Source organism: Rhinolophus sinicus, linkage group LG06 (assembly GCF_036562045.2).
Source record: "Rhinolophus sinicus isolate RSC01 linkage group LG06, ASM3656204v1, whole genome shotgun sequence".
Taxonomy (NCBI): Eukaryota; Metazoa; Chordata; class Mammalia; order Chiroptera; family Rhinolophidae; genus Rhinolophus; species Rhinolophus sinicus.
Window position 1 is genome coordinate 158,515,565 of NC_133756.1, and position 18,600 is coordinate 158,534,164.

The following is an 18,600-nucleotide window of genomic DNA, read 5'->3' on the forward strand; positions in this document are numbered from 1 at the left end:
GGGCTTAACTCTTTCCTCGCGGGAGCCACGCCGCTCCTCCTGCGGCCCCGAAAGACTCGCATGCCTGCACTTCGCGGGGTTATTTGCAAGTGGCTTTGCCTGTCATTTGCATGAATGGTCTACGCACCCTTACCCTTTCCGCGCTTCTCTTTTCCTTAATCCCCACCCCCACAGGGCCCCGGAGGCGCCCAGCCTCGCCCCACAAAAGGACTGGGAGGCGACTTTGCTTTTGGTTTATTGCCCCTCAGCAGGCTGCGGGAATCAGGGTCCAGGCTGGGGCAGCCCGGCTCAGCCAGCGGGTCTATACAGTGTGTGCAGGGGTGCCGTTGTCCCCCTCCAGAGAAATGCGCGATCGGGAATGTCTCCAAGTCGAAGAAAGGGTCGGCTCCTGGTCCAGGGGTGTCGGGTGGGGCGGGGCAACGCCGCGGGACTGGTGGGCCCGGTCTGGCAGCGATCAGACGTCCAGAGAGGAGGCGGGGGACAGGGAGGGGGTTCGAGAGGGCGTAACAAGCGCCGGCCCCGCGCCCCCGGCACCCAGCACTCGCCACTGAAAGATGCTGGCGTCTTTGCCACCCAGCGAGATGAGGTGCGAGTCGTCGTGAGTGAATCGAACGCTGGTCACGTGGCTGCCGTGGCCGCCGTACACAAGGCTTGGCGCCTGGGTTGGGGGAAAGGTCGAGTTCCGGGAGCTGCGCAGCCCCGGGCCCTGCTCGCCCGTCCAGCCCCGGAGGCTCCGGGAGGCCTCACCTTGGCGCGCGCGCACGGGTACTGGAAGAGGTGCACTTTGCAGAAGTCGTCTGCCACAGCCACCACGCGCTCGTTGTGGGAGCGGCACAGGGAGTTGATGTCGGTGCCATCCGAGCCGTCCGGCCACACGCCTAGCACAGTGGCTGGCCTCAGCCTGGCCTCCTCCCCGCCTCCACCCACAGCCCAGAGCTGTACCGTTTCTGGCGCTCTGGCAGCAGCGGCCACCCACCGGCCGCGTTCCTGGCAATCCTTCCCGAGGGAGGGCCCGAGGGGCCTCCTGGACTGGATCTGCCAGTATCATGATGCCCACCCCTCCACACACGCCCAGCATTCCGAGCCCGGGGCAGGCTCCACCTGCCCCCCCATCCCTCCTGCAGGGTTCCACAACCCTGCGTCCCTGCTCACCATAAACATGGAAGCCCAGCACGCAGGTGTAGGTGGCCCACTCCCGATCTCGGCTCTCATAGCGATTCCTCAGCAGCTTGCAGCCTCCAGCCACATCCCCTGGAGACGGAGCCCACCGAGCTCAGCCCTCACCCTGCCCTCAGTGGGGAAGATGCCATGCGGTGAAGGCCAGATTGGAAAGACTGGCTTGAGGCAGTGGCATGTGATCTAGTCACCTTAGCCCAGGCAAAACCCAGCCCCGTTTGCTTCCTGAGTTCTTGTTGAAGTTCTCCTAACAGCTTCTCATCAGTTATTCCTCCCTAGATAAGGCAATCCCTCCACACCTGCCCTGAGAAACTTTTCCAAAACAGTCTTTTCTCAGTGCATTTTTCAACTCCCTCAAATCCTTGTGGGAACAAGAAAAACATGGTGTAAAACAGTGTGTGTGGCTTTTTTTCAAATCACAAAATTTTTCCTATATGTAAAATTCTGACTCCAACCCCATGTCCACCTCCCCATCTAAAAGCTCCTCTGCCTGGAGCTCCTTGGTTGATCCCCTCCCAACCAGGAGGAACACACACACACACAAATAGAACCCACCCCAATTACCTTCTCCCCATGCCCACTCTATTGCCACTCACAGTAAAGGATCTCATAGTCCCCAGAATTGGACATGATGAAGTTCCCATCCTTGGACCAGTCAAGGTGAGTGATAAAGCTGGAGTGACCCTGGAGCAAAGGTTAAGAGGCTAAAAATGGAGCTCCCGTTTCTCATCCCCAGACCTCCCTTAATGCACTGGACCCTTTGAGGAGTTTACTTGCTATGGCAATGTCCCACCCTCCACCCCAGTTTCCTCACCACACAGCGGCCAAAGCGGCTGGACTTGGCACCATCACTGGAAACGCTATAGATGTAGATCATGTTGTCATGGGAACCGATGGCCAGGTACAACCCATCTACAAAGACAGTCACTCAGACAGGAAAGGGCCAGGGAGCGGTCTGGGTCCGGGGTGGGGATGGCTCCCACCTGGGCTGTACCGAACCACTGAGAGCTGCTCATTGCCATCAGTGAAGTCAGACACGATCTCTCTGGTCTCTGTGTCCAAAACCAACCACCTGGAAGGGAGGGGAGCGGGAAGCAGGTGTCCTGGGCAGCATGGGGGCTGGCAAGTTGGAGAGACTCAGACACCCCCCCAGAAAGGCTATGAGGTAGACAAAGAGGTAATCACTGCATTGATATGCTGGGAAGTGAGAAGAGGCTAAAGGGCAGGTAAAAGCTGAAGGGTTTCTGAGAAGGAATATAGGGCTGGACTACAAGAGCCTTATGGAGTCCGTAAACCTGTCACTTCCCTGTGTTAGTCTCCCCACACCCATCCCACGCCCTTGTCTATCCTGAGCTGCCACCTCCTCCACTCCCCAGCTTGGAGGGAAGAGTGGTTGGGGAAGGTGTGATGACAGTTGACACAGGGGAGCAGGGGGGCCCAGGTTGCAGGGAGAAGCAGTGAGGAACAGGACGGTGCAGTTGGGGCTCCTGAGCAGTTAGTGATAAGTCTCCTTCACACCCCCTCCCATTACCAGAAACCCTTCCCATAACTCCTGCTTTCCCCTCCCAGGAGTCCTGACTCCCTCTCACCTCCCAGTGTTCAGTCCTACAGCCACAACTGCCCCACTGGGGTGGAAGTCAGCACAGAGACCAGTCTCCTGAGAGAGGAGAGAAGGTGAATTCAAGAAGATGCCTTTCTAGTGAGGGAACCAAGACAGACACCTTGATCGGTGTCTTGATAGGGTCAAAGCCTCCTCCTCCCAAGGAGGAGACAGGAGGACAGGGACAGTAGACCTGGGGTGGAGGCAGGGTGTCACTGGAGCCTAAACGGAGGGTGATACTCGAACATTTAACAGCCAGAACTGAGGCCCCCAGCTAGGCTGAAGATTAACCATCAGTTGCTGGATCAAGGGAAAGTCTGGGGCGTTGGGGGGCATTGGAGGCATCGGCATGGAAGAATGAACATTTTAGTAGCGTACAGCCATATATCAGTATACACTGGCTGCCCCTGGGCAGCAGAATGAAAGGGGATATTGAGGAAAGAGTGGTGGCCACAGGAGTCATGGTGGATGTGGCACTGGGGGTCCAGGGACACAGGGCTCTACCTTGAGGTCAATACTCCAGGCCAGCGCGTGGCCCTCCCCATCCCACAGGCAGAGCTGCCGGTCATGGCCACAAGTGAGGAAGCGGTTCTGGAAGGGATGTGTGCACAGTCCCCAGAGCTCGTCCGTGTGGCCCTGCAGCAGAGCATATGCTGTCACCTTTGCCCCGCCCCAACAGCTCTTCCCGCCTCCTCCCTAAGCCCTTGGCCCCCCAACCTGGATCACAGGGGAGAATCCCTGGGCCAGATCTCCCCTCAGCAATGCATTCTTCGTGGTTCCCACCAGCAGCTCAGAGCCCAGCCCCTCAGCAATGGCCCGCACAGCCCCAAAGTGTTCAGGAATCTAGAGTGGTGGCAGAAAGTCAGGGGCCCACTGGCCCTTCGCCGTCCCCCTCCCTCCCTCAACCCAGTCCAGCCCTCACCTCAGTCTCCTGGAGGGCCACCAACCCAGGCCCCCACTGTACCAGCCGGCGGTCCCGCCCACCACCACTCAGCACGGTCCCATCCCGCCGGAGACACAGGGCGAAAATGGAACCTTCGTGAGCATGGGCCTGGGCCACAATCCCGTAGGTCTCTGTTGGCAAAGTCCTGGGTGGGTTAGGCTCTTGGGGTGCAGGGAAGTGGGGAACGGGAGCAGTCTAGTCTGTCATAATAAAGTAATAACTGCCAGCATCTGAGTGCCTACTGAATACCATCTCTGATCCCTGGTTATTATTCTCCCCAGTTTACAGACTGGACAACTGAGACTCAAAGAAGTGAGATAACTTCCTAAAGGCCAGACAACTAGTGGCAACACTGGGATTTGAACACAGGATCTGGCCAACACCAAAACCTCAGCCCTTTACCCCTTGCCATGCTGCTCCCTACCCCTCTAGACTGGCCCCCCAGAGGGCCCTACTGGGGTCCACAGAGAACTATCAACTCACAGCAAAAAAAATGGGCAACCCTCTGTTCCCACAGACCCTCTGGGGTACTAGACTTCCCAGTTGCCACCCACAGCCACATACCTTTGGCCCCACCCCTGCCTGGGGTCTTGCAATCTGAGAGGCTCCGCCCCCAGGTGAGAATGTTCCCCTCTGAGTCCCCAGTGAGAATGTCTCCATCAGGGAGGAACACAAAGCAAGGGATAAACTTGGGTTTCTTGTATTTCTAGGCGAGAAGCAAGCAGAGAGCAGAGGGAAGAGCAAAAACCAAATGTCACAGGACAGTTGGGAGTTGGGTAACATTAGGGTCCTCAGACCAATACTTCCATCTCCACTCTCCCCTCCCTGACCACCCTGCACACATCCACACCTCACCCCAAAGACACCCTGTTTCCGGGTGAGGGCCCCGTTCCCAGGAACCCCTGCTCCACCACTCCAGTTCCAGAAGTGGACATGGGATTTCCCGCTGGTGACAATGCAGCTGCTGTCACGAGGGCTGAAGCCAACAGCCAGGACGGAGTCATTTGTGCTCTGAAGGGAAGATACTAGATTCAGCCACCCCAAGCCCTGAGCACCCTCACTCTACTTGACCCTCTTCATTTGCATCCTGACAGCTGGTCTACAGAAGTCCAGAAACCCCTTCCTTCCAGACCCTCGTCCCCTAAGAGCACTACCCACAGTCCCTCCTGATGAGTCACCCCAGGGCCTCACACATTGCCTCCTGTGAGGTCAGAACTTCCGTAATCCCCATTTCAGCCTCGGAGAAGCTGGGAGGCTGGTCCCAGGTGACCCAGCCAGAAAGGAAGTAAATGTGTGGCTAAGTCTGCACTCTCTGCATCCCAGCACTCCCACCTCTCCACCCTTGGTGCCCTGCAGGCCTCCTGGACGCCTCACCTTAATCTCAGCCAGCTTGGTGCCCCGGCTGCAGTCCCACACAGACAGCATGTGTTCATTTGAATCATCCACCACACAGAGAAAAGCACCCTGATCCTAAGGATGGGGACACATATCGCAAGAGCTGAGTGTGGCCTAGAGGTCTAGGGATTCAAGGTCATTAGGCAAGGGGCGCCATCAGAGGTTGGGAAGGCAGGAGAAGTGGACACAAGTCCCTTTCTCAGGAGAACCGGCTGGGCACGGATCAGGAAGGCCAGAACTTCTGAAGCTTCCTAATGAAGTGCAAGAAGGGGCTTCTCAGACAAGGAAGATGGGGGTCTAGAGGCTTTGGGGCCAGCTTACCGCAACTGAAAAGGCCAGGGCCCCCACACCCCGCTCAAAGGCCCCCAGTCCAATCTCCTGCAGCTTCAGCAGCGTCTCTGAGTCCCAGACATGAACCACGGGCTGCAGAGGCTGGAGTGGGAGAAGGGGTCAGGGGCACAAAGGGAAGCTGGGCTGGAATTTCACCCTGTCCGCCTGGGTTTGATTTTGGCCTTACCTTTCCATCCTTATCCACTCCAGCCGTCTGTCCTGAGGCTACACGAACACCATCAGGGTGAACGGCCAGGCTAAGTGGAGGAGAGCACACTCTAGGGAAGGGGTTCAGTCTCCAGACCACCCAGGACACCTTTTCTACGCCTGCAGAGCAGCAAGGCAGCTCCTCTCTCTGCTCCTCCACACCCACCCAGGCCCTCTTCCTGCCAAGCCCCCAGCCCCTTGCCTAGAGCTGCCCACTCCCAGGCCCCAGGCCCCTCACCATCGAACGCAGTCCGTGTGCCCCCGGTAATGTCTCTGGCCGCCACCTCCAGGACCCCCTGGGCCTCCCCCGGGCCGGTACAGCACTACCACACAGGCAATGAAGTAGACTACCTCCCCAGAACGCAGCACAAACAGATTAGAGCGGGAGTCCCGGCCCCTGTACCCGTAACTGGAATGGGGGTCACAGTCAAGGAAAGGGTCATATCAAGGGCAAGAAGAGGGGAGCAGGGCAGAGCTTTTGGCTGGCAGTGCCATTGGCAGAGGATGGTAGGGGAGGATTCAGGTCTCCCTGTCCCCGCAGACCCAGGAGCAAACCATAAAGGGGAGGGGGAGTTCCCAAGATGGGAAAGATGGTTCCCATAGGCCTGGAGGGGGCAGGATACACCCAGTCAAGGCTGAGGGTCTCCGGGGGTGGGCCGCTGGGCAGCTCCTCAAGGCTGCGGATGCCAGATGGGATGTACATTGTAATTGGGCGGCCGCGAAGGAACATCTTCACTGAGATGCCTTCTACAGAGAAAAGGGGGGGTGTCAACCACCACCCTGAAGCCTCCCTCCAAAAAAGCCAGAGCAGAACTCTACCCACCGCACCTCACAGGTACCCCAAAGTAACTCCTGGGGCTGTAGCCCAAACCCTAACTCTGTCATCCAAATTGTTTCAGATGCTTCTGTACTTACCCAAATTGTAATTGCTCCTCCGAGATCCAGGACCCCCAGGGCTGGAGAGCGGGTCTTTCCCCCAACGGCTGTTGGGAAGAGAAAAAAAGCATAGGGATTAGGGTCGGGTCCCAAGATATAACTGGGGAGCGGCAGGACACAGAAAAGAGGTTACTCCAGAGACCACAGTCCCTCTGCAGGCTTTAGTTTGCATTCTGGGCATTTAGCTCCATTTAAGAAATGAGACGATTGAGACTAAAGGGGCTGGGCACGTGGCACATGGCCATAAAGCTTGTAAAAGGCAGTGCGGGACGACAGGGAGAAGCCGTTTCCTCCAGACCACCTGGGCCCTGGCTATGGACTTTTTCATTTCCCCATCTACAAAATGGGACCAAAGTGAACCTGGAATGTACACCAGCCCTGACTTTCAGGGATCCTGAAGGTAAGAAAGTCCTTATCTCTCAAGAGAAAAGTGACAGAACAATTCCAGAGATCACTGTCATTAGATAATAATGTGATAATATCTCTTCGGAGAATAAAAGAGAGACCAAGGATAGGGCTAGAATGAATGCTCAGGTGTCCTGGGACCTGGGCACACTCTGACACAACTATGCTCAACCGCTAGGATGTCCCCTTGCTCTCGAGAAATAAAGCCTGGTAAATTGGGGGCAGGGGGGAGGGGTTGTGCTGACATTCTTAGGACAGTCAGTCACCCAGGAAATCATGAGAGCTCTTGGAAAAGTCTCTGGAATCTTGGGAGGTATGTTATGATATGGTGGAAAAGGTAGGGGAACTGGAGACAGGAAGAGTTGGGTTCAAATCCTGGCTCTAGCTGTGTCACCCCAGGCAAACAACTTACCCTCTCTGAGCCTGCTTCCTCACCTGGACAGTGAACAGCATGAGACCACCTACCCCCCAAGGATGTCGTGGGGACTGAATGAGATGGAGGAGGTCGAGGGTTTAGCACAGTGCCGGGTACACAGCAGGCGCCCCAGGAGTGCTTGTTCCTTTCTTCCTGTTGGGCGACGAGGTCCCCCCACCCCGCCCAGGGAAGCGAGTGAGGGATGAGGAAAGTCAAGAGCCTGAGCCTGGGGTGGGGCAGGTTGGGGGAGCCTCGCCCACCTCTCTGTGCTCCCTGACCGCAATAACAGGTTGGCCGAGGAAGCTGCCTTCCGGGAGAGTTTCTGTCGAGGCCTCTCTGAGGGGGATGAGGAGGAGGAAGAATTTCTCCGTGCCCTGATAGGAGCATAAGGAGCAGGTGGAGGTCATTCCCTCTAATCATGCTCCCAAGTCCTCCACCGCTCCCAGCCTGTGCCACAGGACACTCACGTGTCAGCGCGCTGGGGGGGATGCACAAGCCTGAGGATCCCTGGGGAGCCAGTGCCCCCAGGGGAGCCAGTGCCACTGCTGCTGCTGCCCCCTCCTTCAGACTGGGTCCCACTAGGCTCTTCACTGCCCCCCTGCGGGTCTGGGGGCCCGTTGCTCAGGCCAGGGGGTCCAGGGGATGGCTCCATTTCCACCTCTGTCTCTGTCTGGGTGCCTCGGCTCACCAAGGAGAGGGTGCATGTGTGTGGAAGTCCTGGAGGGGCTGCAGGGCTGCTGGGGAGACAGTGAATCAACCTGATGCCCCTAGAGGCCTCAGGAAGGATGAAGATGAGGGCGTGACAACATGCATACCTGTCCCATCTAGGAGCTGGCATGCCAGAGTCCTGCAGGGAGGTGGGGGGTGCCTGCAACCGCAGCAGGCGAAGGGCTTCTGCGAGGGCGGCCTTTACCAGCTCCATCTCCTTTTCCTGCACCTGAAGCCGCTGACTCAGGGACTGCAGGGCCTCGTGAGCAGGGCCCTTGCCTGGGAAAGGGACAAGAAACACTCAGAATGTACCACCACCTGGGGAAATGGTTGAGGGGCTTCTGTCTCCCCCCAGCTTCGCATATGCCAATAGGACTGCCCCCTGCGAGCAGCACCAGGCTTGGAGGCTCGCCCAGAGGGGAGGAGACGGGTGGTAGAGGATCAAGGGCCTCCTTCTGGCAGGGGAAGCGAGGAAGCTGGCAAAGCTCCCTTCCTGCTGCCATCCCAGCCTCCGCAAAGACAGGGTGTACCATGCAGTACCAGAGGGGAAATATGGAGTACTGCCCAGGAACGTGGGAACCACAGCGGGAGGCGCAGTCCTGGTGAGGGACCACAGGGGTCCCCCCCGCCCCCCGCCCCAGAGCTGCAGGGAAGGCAGAGAAACTGAGAAGTTGGTACCAGCAGAGAAGGGGGACACAAGAGTACAGTCATTATGAGGACTCAGAGGACCAGGTGAAGAAATCTAGAATGACAGGAAAGGGCATCAGTAGAGGCAGTCGTAGTGAAGGTCTCCGGGTAACAGTGGGGGTCAGAAGTAAAAAGATCCGAAATACCAGCAGAAGGGGCCCAGAGTAACGTAGGGGGCAGGGAAACATCGAGGGGCCCCGAGTAACATCGGGGGTAGGATGACACTGGGGATGTCCGAAATGACAGTAGGAGGACAGTAGGAACGACCTGAGAACAGTGGAGGATGCTCAGAGCCCCTGGGGCCGAGGAGCACGCGGGGACGCCAGCAGACGGCCGTCGGGCATTGGCAGCGCTTGACCTACGGGCCGAGCGCTGCGGGAAGGGGCACGCCGCCCGCCCTGCCCCGTACTCACCGGGCCCCCCGGCCCCGTCCATCTGGCGCCCCGGTTTGCTCCGAGCGGCGGCGACGGAGGAGGCGTCTAAGCCGTGGGAGCCATGGCCAGGGAGACGGGAAGGGGAAGCACCCCGGGGCGCGGGCGCAAGGGTGCCGTGCCGCCCCCCGGGGGCGCTGTCGGACTCGGGGAAAGGGCCTGGAGGGGGCGCTGTGGGAGCGGAGGACGCAGGCTCCGGGGCCCACCGGGGTCTCTGGTTCTCCCGGGGCAGCTCTTGGCTCCCGGGGGTGGGGTGGTGGGGCGGTCCGGGGCCCCAGAGCCGCTGCACAAACAGGCGCCGGACGCGGAGCCGCCAGGAAGCGCGGGAGGGGGGGCGGGACGAGGGGGGGGGCCGGGCAGCCTGGTAACCCCTCCCTGTCCGGGCCTCTCCGCTCAATACGGGGCGGGGCCAACCCGATGACCCCTTGGCCCCCGCCGTGCCTCAGCCCTCCAGGCCCTTCCCGGATCCCCGCCCCCGGACTCCCAGGGGACGCCAGAAACAGCGGGGCCCTGAGGTCTCCGCCCTCCAGCCCCTAGCCCCTCGGGGCAGAGCCGACCAACTCCTTCCCTCTTCCGGGAGGGGCCCGGGGCGGGGCTTTTCCTAAGGGGCAAGGCCAAGGCATCCTGAATTGGGGCGGGTAAGTGACAGGGTGGCCGGTTATTAAGGCTGAGGGTGGGAGGATTCCCAGGGTATTGGGGTCAGGGTGGCATTAGCCCAGCTCAAGCCTGGCGGGGCTGACTCGGCGTCCTGCCCCGGCCAACCCTCCCCTGATAGCTCTGCTCTCTCGTGAGCAGAGATGGTAGATGGCTCTTGTGCTGCCCCTGGCGCTGCCCCTTCAGCCCCGCATCCGTCTGGCTCAGGGGCTCTGGCTCCTCTCCTGGCTACTGGCGGTGGCCAGTAGCCTCACCCTCCTCTGGAGCGGGCATCTCCTGGTCCAGCTGTGGCACCTTGGCACTTTCTTGGCTCCCTCCTGCCAGTTCACTGCCCTGCCCCAGGTTGCCCTGGCAGTGGGGGCAGTGGCTCTGGGCACAGGTCTGGTGGGTGCAGGAGCCAGCAGGGCCAGTTTAGATGCAGCTCAGTACCCTCCCTGGCGAAGGGCCCTGGGCCCACTGCTGGTGGCCGGCACTGCTGGAGGTGGAGGGCTCCTGGTCCTCGCCCTGGGGCTAGCCCTGGCTGTACCTGGAAGTCTGGATACTGGGCTGGAGGAGGGCCTGGGGGCTGCCATGTCTCACTACAAAGACACAGAGGTGCCTGGACACTGTCACGCCAAACAACTGTTGGATGAGCTGCAGCTGAGGCACCACTGCTGCGGACGCCATGGGTACAAGGATTGGTTTGGGATCCAGTGGGTCAGCAGCCGTTACCTGGATCCGGGTGACCAGGACGTGATTGAGTGAGTGACTTGCTTCTCTCCTCCTCCTCCTCTTCCTCCTCCCTTGAAACCCCACCTCAGCCAGACAGGCAATAAATGGAGCATAGTGATTGAGAGAATGGGTTACCAGCTCTGCCATTAGTTACCTATGTGACCCAGGGCCCGTCACCAAACTGCTCTGGGCCCATTTCCTCATCTATAGAATGGAGATAACAATAGCACTTATCTTACAGAGGTGCTGTGAAGACAGATGGATTATACACGCCTGACACATAGTAAACCAATCAGTAAACTGTCTTACTCTTATCAGGCCTCTATCTCCAGACACCCTAACACCCCTGCCCCTCCCTTTGCAGCCGGATCCAGAGCAATGTGGAAGGCCTATATCTGACTGATGGGGTCCCTTTCTCCTGCTGCAACCCCCACTCACCCAGGCCTTGCCTGCAAAGCCGGCTCTCAGACCCTCATGCCCACCTCCTCTTCGATCCCCGGCAGCCCAACCTAAACCTCTGGGCCCAAGGATGCCATGGGGTGCTGCTGGGGCACCTGCAGGAGTTGGCAAGCACACTGGGCAGCATGCTGGTTGTCACCATCCTGCTGCAGGTGAGTCAGCAAAGCGAAGCCTCCCTCCATCTGGGCCTCCTCACTGCCGCCAACCCTGGGGCCCCTGGAACCTCACTGACCTCTTTCCCCTTGATTTCCCCCACAGACTCTGGTGCTCCTGGGCCTGCGGTACCTGCAAACTGCGCTGGAGGGGCTTGGAGGAGTCATCGATGGGGAAGGAGAGACCCAGGGCTATCTCTTACCTGGTGGGCTGAGAGACATGCTGAAGACAGCATGGCTACAGGGAGGGGTTGACCACAGGCCAGCACCTGAGGAGGGCCCTCCAGAAGAGGCACCTCCTAAGGAGGGTCTACCTGAAGCCTAGTGGCCTGGAGCTTGGGGTGGGGAGGACGGTGGGGTGGGGGGCAGCGGACAAGACTGGAAACCTCACAACTTACCAATGCCTCACGTGGTAGGGAAGGGGGGAGGTCCCTGGGATTATAGGGGTTAAGGATAGTCAGTGAGCTGGACTGGGCACGAGAAAAAAAACAGGGGTCCTAGGTCCTAGCCCTTGTGGCCAGAACCACCCAGGAACAGAAAAAAACAGGGTGATGGGAAAGTGATACAGGAAGGACTGGAGACTGCTTCTGGTGCAGACTCAATAAAGCTTTTGGACTGAAGCCACTGATTTGTCTCTTCAAGGGGCATGGGGGCCCTGAGAGAAAACTGATTTCTGTCTAAGAGAGAAGCTAGGACTCCAAGGTTTTGGATCTGGCAAGGATCAAAATGCAACAACCAGACTTGGAAATGAAGGAAATCAGAGTCCTTCCAGGTTGAAATTTTTTATTCTGGAGGTAGGAGGGGGGCAGCATGCTCAGGTGGGGAGGGTCCAGCCCAGCTTCCCCAGCCCCCCAGTGCATGCCCAGCCCCAATAAGTTACCCAGTTACTCAGCCGCCCTCCCTCCTTAGTCTGTCTGTCCTGCTCCGCCCCAAACAGGGCCGACCTGGCTCAATACAAGGGCCGCTTGTCCCCCACAGCCTACGGGCAGTGCCACATGGCAGGCTGGGGGAGGGGAAAAGCAGCTGGGCCACGCCCTGGGGCTGAAGGGGCAGAGGGGCCGCCCCTGGCTCTGAGGAGTCAGGACTTGGAAAACCGCATCCTGGGCAGGCCAGGGGCCCAGTCCCACAGGTCTGTGCCTGATGAGTTGTAGTCGGGGTGGGGCATCCGTCACACCTCTATGGCTGGATCTGAGCCTCGGCCCTGCCGCTGTAGCTGCTCCTCCTGCTTCATCTTGGGTTTCTCTGTCCGCGTGTGCCACACCAGAACCTGTCCCGGGAGAGCTACCATTAGAGTCGGGCCCAGCTGTAGCCAGACTTCTGGAACCCTCTGTGTAGACCAGATTCTCCAACTCTCTCTGTATACAGAGTGTTGGCTGTAAAGTGAAGGGCAGGGCCAGGGGAGGCCTCAGTGACTGTAAAATGGGGCCTTATCCCTTACGCTCTCCATGCCACACGGGTGCCTAGGACTCTGGGAGACAGTGGTGCAGCAGAAGACCACTTTTCTTCCCTGGCTCCCAGCTTCCCCTTCAGTAGAGTAAGCAAGGTTGCATCTGAGTTCTGCAGGGTTCCTCCTGGTTCAAACACCCATCCATCCTTTGATCCTCCTCCCCAGGGCCTCACTCCACTTCTCCTATCACCTGTCCACCCCAGAGCTATGTGACCCACCTCCGTCCCCTTACCCGAGTGCAGTTGGCAGCCCGTGGCTCCAGGTCCTTGGGATCCACGAGGTGGCTCAAGAGACTGCTCTCCAGGTGGCCCCGGGGAGCAGTTCCGTCAAACTGCGCACTGGGCTTAGCCAACAGCAAGGGCAGGGCAACCGCGAATCCCGCCATATCCATTGGGAAGGGCCGGTTGGGCTCCCACGCCGTGTGGAAGCCCACAACCCGGCCATCCTGTACCCGAGGGCCCTCGAATCGCAGGCCGCCCACCAGCCCTACGGGCCACACTGAGACACCGCGGGTCCAGCGCATCTAACAGAGGTCAGGAGACAAGAAACAGACAGGGGGTGGCCCAGGGGAAAGGGAGAAGCAGGAAGGACCACTTGGGTCCCTCTACCCCACTGCTCCTCCCTCCTCACCCAACAGCTTAGAGCAACACTGGTAACCAAGGCAACAGAAGAAGTTGGCCCCACTGGGTCTCCTTCCCAACCCCATCCCAGTGCTCACCTCCTCAAACAGTTCCCGGCTGTAGGTGTTGTCATCATCAGCAAAGTACACGACTCCCCTGGTTCCTGGGGTGGGTGGGTCCTTCTGTCCTCCCACGGCACCCCCTCCATTCCGGAGCCAGTCCAGGGCCCTGTTCCGCTGCTCTACACCACGGGGTCGAACCCAGCCTGGCTCACCCTCCCGAAGCCGCTGGGCCTTGGGGGTGAGAACCGCCAGATGTGTGAAGAGGAGGCCAGAGGCAGCCAGCAGCCCCGAGACCAAGGGGGTGGGGCCCTCAGCATCTTCCACCAGCAGCCAATGCAGCCGGGGCACCAGGCTCAGGGTCTGGGACAGCCGCACCAATTCTGCCTTCTGCACCAACCTGTGGGGTAAGATGCAGCAGGAGCAAGAGGGGTAGGCACCATCTGTCCATTCTCCAGCCAGTAGACATAGCTTCTCCTTCTAGGGCCACTTCCAGCATCCCCCACGGCTTTTCCCCAACCAATACTCCAACTCCCCTTCTTGCCTGTCATCTTCACACTGACACCCACCTGCCCTGTTTCTGTAGTCCACATCTGTTACCCACCTCAGCCCCAGGGCTGTGGGAGACTAAAAGTGAAGCGCAGACTTTGGAATCAGATCTGGGTTTGAATGCCACATTTGTAACTTATTAGGTAAGACATCTGGGGGAAATGGTTCACTCTCCCCAAGGCTCAGTTTCCTTGGCGGTAAAATGGAAATAACAGCAATGTTGTTTTAAAGGTTAAATAAGATAACGACTTTCTAAAAAAACCCCGAGGACCAGGTTCTCTTCCTCCTGTGCTTGGGTTTCCAGGTAGAGGACTTTAGAGGAGCCCCTTGACTCTATTCCTCTCAGGGGAGGAGGATTTACCTGAGTTTAGACAAAGGACTACTAGGAAGGGGTGGCCCAGTGTCTTCTAGCCCTCTTCATCCTTCAGATTGGCCTGCCTGCACAGGCTTGGTGGTGTGTGTGTGTGTGTGTGTGTGTGTGTGGAGGGGGACGGGGTCTTGAGCTGCCTCCTTTTGGATGGCTCAGTCATCTGATTTCAGGGAGCTGTTAGCAGGCCCTTTGGCTGCATTTCCAAAACCACCTTCCCCAGTTAGTTTGTATCAATAATAAGACTACATTTTAATTTTTTTTTTAAGTAAAGTACAGCACCTAGTAAGAGTAAACACACTGTAAATTATAGCTAGTGTAACTATTTCTAGACCCTGGGATGACTAGGGCCAAGCCCTTTTCTACTTCAATTTAGTCAGGAGTTACCAAACTTTCTCACCAAAGGATCCCTAAGGAGAGAGAGGGAACTCATTGGCCGGTTCCAAATTTTTTTGAAACTTTATTGTTTGCTCTTAAAATGTCTCAGGGATATTCTACTTCATAGTACCCCCGTTTGTTTCACTAGAAAGTAACCATTTTCCCACAAATCTTTGAGTAAAGATGCGGTTCATTTATCCTGTCACTTGGCATGCCCTAGTTTGAGCGGCATCCGGTGACCCAGTGCCTCCCCAAAGTCCTCACCAACCCCAACCTCTTGGTCCATGCAGGCCTCTTGGGTGCACCAGAGCCCATACCTGGCGTAAGTGGGGGTAACGACATAGATAGTAGGCAGGGCCTCAGGTTCAGGGGGCTGGGCAGGGGCAGGGGGTGGGCGACGGAGATCAGCTTGGAGCTGGGAAATCCTCACATCCTTCTGCCGGAGCTGCTCGGCGGCTGCCCGCAGGGGAGGGAGGCAGTCACATGGCTGGCCTGGTCACAGGAAGCAGGGATGGGGCAGAGAACCACAGCACACATGAGTGTCCCAAAGGGCCATAATCTTCTCCTTACAACACCTCTCTAAAACACCTTCGGTTGTGGGGAACTCACCACCTCAATTAGCAGCCCCTCTCCAACTTTAATAAATTCCACCTGTTACAATTTCTATTTGGATATTGAGCTGATTATCTGCCTCCATCCTTTCTACCTACTGGTCCTAATTTTGCCTTTTGGAGCCATAAAGAACAAGTCGAGCTCCTAAAACAGGACAGTCCTTCAAACACCTGAGGATCATGCAGTGACCCTGCCTGGAAATCCCTGCCTAAGAGGCAGGGTTCGATCTGTTCCCTTGGTTGTGTGACCAAAGACTCATTAAATTCATCGGTTCCATTATTGGATAAATATTTATTGAATGCTCCTCATGGGAGGCACTGCCTTAGGTGCTGGGGATGCTTCAGGGAACAAAGCAGATATGGTCCCTGCCCTCACAGAGCTTTCACTTTATGGAGGAGGCAGACACTGAGCAAAGTAAGCAAAGAAACTACAAATTGTGATAAGGGCCATGAAGGAAGCAAATAGGATAGAGAATAAAAGAGAATCCAGAAAAAGAAGTTACTCTAGCTAAGGTAGGCAGGGAAGGCCTCTCTGAGACTGTGACATCTGAGCTGAGAGCTGAAGGATGAGAAAGAGGCAGCTGGGAAAGAGCTGGGAGGAAGGCACCGCAGACAGAGGAAACAGGTTAAAAGCGTGAGAGCAATGAACGTGCGGTTTTCGAGACGCTGTCTTGAAGCTAGTGTGGCCGGAGCAGAGCGAGCGAGAGGGTTAGGAAATGGGGTTGGAGAGGCAGCCGGCGGCAGGAGCATGCGGGGCCCTGCATGCTCTGGGAAGGAGTCTGGGCTTCATCCGAGGTGCGGCGGGAAGCCGCGGTGCGTTCTAGCAAGGGGAGTGCGCCCGGCGGCCGCAGAGCGCTGTCAGAGGGCTGAGTCGGATGAATGGTGTCTGCGCGGGGGTTCATCCCCAGGGCGGGATGCACGGCGGCGGGCGCCCGAGGGCTGGCCCGCCGGACCCCCGCCCCGCTCCGCTCACCGAGCTGCACCAGCGCGTAGAGGAGGCCGGCGATCGACACCAGGAAGTAGGCGAGAAACACGTTCTTCAGCTTCAGCTTCATGGCCGTGCCGCCGCCGGCGCCGGGGCAGGCGGGGTCCGACAGGGGCTAAGGGTCCCCGCCCCCCGCCCGCCTGCAGGCCCCGCCCCTGAAGCGGCCCCGCCCCGTGCCCCGCCTTCCTCAAGCTCCTCTCGGTCCCAGCTCCCAGGAGCTGCGGCTGGCAGCATCCATCGGGGTCCACTTCCGGTCAGTCTGCAAACGTCGCCCCCCCCCCATTAGTTTCCGGTCCCGTCTCCCAGTTCTGGGAACCACGGGAGTGGGTGACGTCATATCCGGCGTGTCAAACGCGCGTGGCCCGCAGTCGGAAGCCGGGTAGGAGCACGTGGAGCAATTTTGAGAACTTCCCTTTGAACTGTAGTCCTTGTGCCGATTTCCTCCTCATATTCATTCATTCATTCATCCGTCAATCACAGCACCCAGTAACAGTTGCTCAATAAATAATGAATGAATGAAATCTAGGGCCTATCACGTGCCAGGCCTGAGCTCTAGGTCTGTCTCTTAAACTTCTAATCCTATGAGACAGATGGTATTGTCCCCATTTTATAGATAAGGTTGACAAAGTTATATAATTGCCATTGTGCAATTTTCCATATCTATTCTAGATAACTGACTCCAGGATCTGTACTGTTTCCTCTGACCTGAATTTCTCAGATAACAATGGGGGCGGGTGCTGGGTGGGTTGCCAAGTCATTGCGCTATCTCCCATGGAAAATACTCCTAGCTGAGGAAGTCCCATGAACACATCCCCTAACTCCTGAGGGGACGTAGTTTTGCCACCCCAAAATATGCCTTTTGGGGGTATTCTTTTAAGCTGGTTATTTTAAAGAAATGATTCAAGAAGAGCCTTTTACCTCCCCTTTACCTGCCTAAAGGAATTCAGAGAGGAAAACCTGCTTAAAGGAAGGGAATGATTGCCTTAGAACTAAGTGTGGCAGACAGGGAGAACTCTAACCAAGACCTTCCTCTGTGTTCCATTGTTTCTGGGTGGCCAGGCAAGAATTTTACCAAATGCTTGCTTTCTCGTCTACCTGTGAATTGCCTACTTTCCCTTTGGAGTCTCAGATCCCTGACTCCTCCTCCTTAATCCAGAACAGCATATGAACCCTAACTGCCAGATTTGTCTGTCCTCAGGTCCCATATTCTTAAGGAACTCCCTATGTACATGTAATAAATTTGGTTATTTTCTCCTAGTAATCTCATGTCAATTTGATTATTAGACCAGCCAGAGAAGTTAGGGTTAAAAGGAAAATTATTTTTCCTGCCCCACACTTCTCATTAGGTACAAGTCATCCTGGGCAGTAGTCTTCTCTGAAACCTTTCAAAAAACCTAGTTTCTGGTAAAATAACCTCTAAGATTTGTCGTCAGTCTACAAAAGGGAGAAAACTATTTCCTGTCACTAAAACAGTGGGAAATTTTTAAAAATACTGCGAGCTAAAGAGAAGTAGCCTTTAGTGTGAAAACATCTGACTACATAGCTATTTGTGTTTCTATTCAAGAGGGACCCTATCAGCTCTGGTCAGCACTATTAACTAAGCCTACTAAAATCTTGTCAACGTAAGCAATGACCAAACCTGTAGAGAATTTCAGAGTGAGCCAAACTGAGGACATAGCACGTACTGTGGAGCAAGACCTCAAATGCTCCAGACAAGGGCAGTTTTGCATCCCATTAAAAGCAAAAGAGAAGACACCAAGGAAGGTGCATGAAATCCACTGGTGGTAGATTAGAGGCAGGAGAAAGCATAGTGGGGAAATCTCTAGGATTGGATAAAAGGCAAAATGGAGAGACACACTGGTGCAACAGAATAATTAACGTTTACAGCACAGACATGGTATGTGGGAACAAGGTTAACAATGAGGGGGTCTGTGGTCTCGTGCTCTGGTGGTCTTGTGCTCTGGCGCCTGTGGTTGTTCCTTTAGGGGAAGGAAAATAAAATGACGGACATTTCAAAAGTATGTTATTTTAGATGCATAAGAACGATGGACAGAGCTCATTTAAAGATTGACCTCTGCTAAGGAAGCTATAGGCTTGGGATGTGACTACTCGCTATGACCTGCCCAGTTAGGAATTTGTGATCAGACCATCCTGTGTGGTTACTTTTGGCCACTGAGCTTGTCAGGCCTGCCACGTGGTCCCCAAGCTCACCAAGTTTATTGCATAGCCCCTTTGTTCACAATCTGACGATTTTGTGGGGCTCCTCTATAAAAATACTGGTACCTAGCAATCTGAGGAAGGCTTGCACTTGCTTATTTTGCTGAATGGACAAGGCTTATGCTGAGGCTAGATGAAAATGTCAGGCCCTCAGTCTT

At 56.7% G+C, this 18,600-nt stretch overlaps 3 protein-coding genes across 5 annotated transcripts; 1 reads left to right on the top strand and 2 right to left on the bottom strand.

The window, feature by feature from the left end:
- Nucleotides 1–217: 217 nt before the first annotated feature.
- Nucleotides 218–9,348, bottom strand: EML3 (EMAP like 3). 3 transcript variants are annotated; one of them, XM_074336496.1, is made up of 23 exons: nucleotides 9,216–9,318; nucleotides 8,794–8,857; nucleotides 8,223–8,394; nucleotides 7,875–8,144; nucleotides 7,668–7,781; nucleotides 6,567–6,634; nucleotides 6,275–6,398; nucleotides 5,890–6,060; nucleotides 5,632–5,701; nucleotides 5,436–5,546; nucleotides 5,094–5,189; nucleotides 4,575–4,730; nucleotides 4,284–4,425; nucleotides 3,699–3,850; nucleotides 3,494–3,619; nucleotides 3,281–3,412; nucleotides 2,766–2,833; nucleotides 2,160–2,248; nucleotides 1,991–2,088; nucleotides 1,773–1,860; nucleotides 1,153–1,251; nucleotides 748–878; nucleotides 218–658 (listed from the first exon to the last, which is right to left on the bottom strand). In XM_074336496.1, exons 3-23 carry the CDS (start codon nucleotides 8,327–8,329, stop codon nucleotides 455–457), a joined length of 2,616 nt encoding a protein of 871 aa, XP_074192597.1. In that variant the 5' UTR covers nucleotides 8,330–8,394; nucleotides 8,794–8,857; nucleotides 9,216–9,318; the 3' UTR covers nucleotides 218–454. The 3 variants fall into 3 exon arrangements, with proteins under 3 accessions (XP_074192597.1, XP_019569480.1, XP_019569478.1); XM_019713921.2 differs by lacking the exon at nucleotides 8,794–8,857 and having other exon boundaries at nucleotides 7,875–8,141; nucleotides 9,216–9,348; XM_019713919.2 differs by lacking the exon at nucleotides 8,794–8,857 and having other exon boundaries at nucleotides 9,216–9,348.
- A 320-nt stretch (nucleotides 9,349–9,668) lies between these two features.
- On the top strand, nucleotides 9,669–11,829 carry ROM1 (retinal outer segment membrane protein 1). The gene is made up of 3 exons (XM_019713926.2): nucleotides 9,669–10,627; nucleotides 10,963–11,209; nucleotides 11,316–11,829. The coding sequence occupies exons 1-3, from the start codon at nucleotides 10,038–10,040 to the stop codon at nucleotides 11,532–11,534; spliced, it is 1,056 nt and encodes a 351-aa protein (XP_019569485.2). The 5' UTR covers nucleotides 9,669–10,037; the 3' UTR covers nucleotides 11,535–11,829.
- A 146-nt stretch (nucleotides 11,830–11,975) lies between these two features.
- B3GAT3 (beta-1,3-glucuronyltransferase 3) lies at nucleotides 11,976–16,488 on the bottom strand. Its single transcript, XM_019713950.2, has 5 exons — nucleotides 16,214–16,488; nucleotides 14,947–15,121; nucleotides 13,375–13,735; nucleotides 12,889–13,179; nucleotides 11,976–12,476 (listed from the first exon to the last, which is right to left on the bottom strand). Exons 1-5 carry the CDS (start codon nucleotides 16,293–16,295, stop codon nucleotides 12,378–12,380), a joined length of 1,008 nt encoding a protein of 335 aa, XP_019569509.1. The 5' UTR covers nucleotides 16,296–16,488; the 3' UTR covers nucleotides 11,976–12,377.
- Between the last annotated feature and the right edge of the window lie 2,112 nt (nucleotides 16,489–18,600).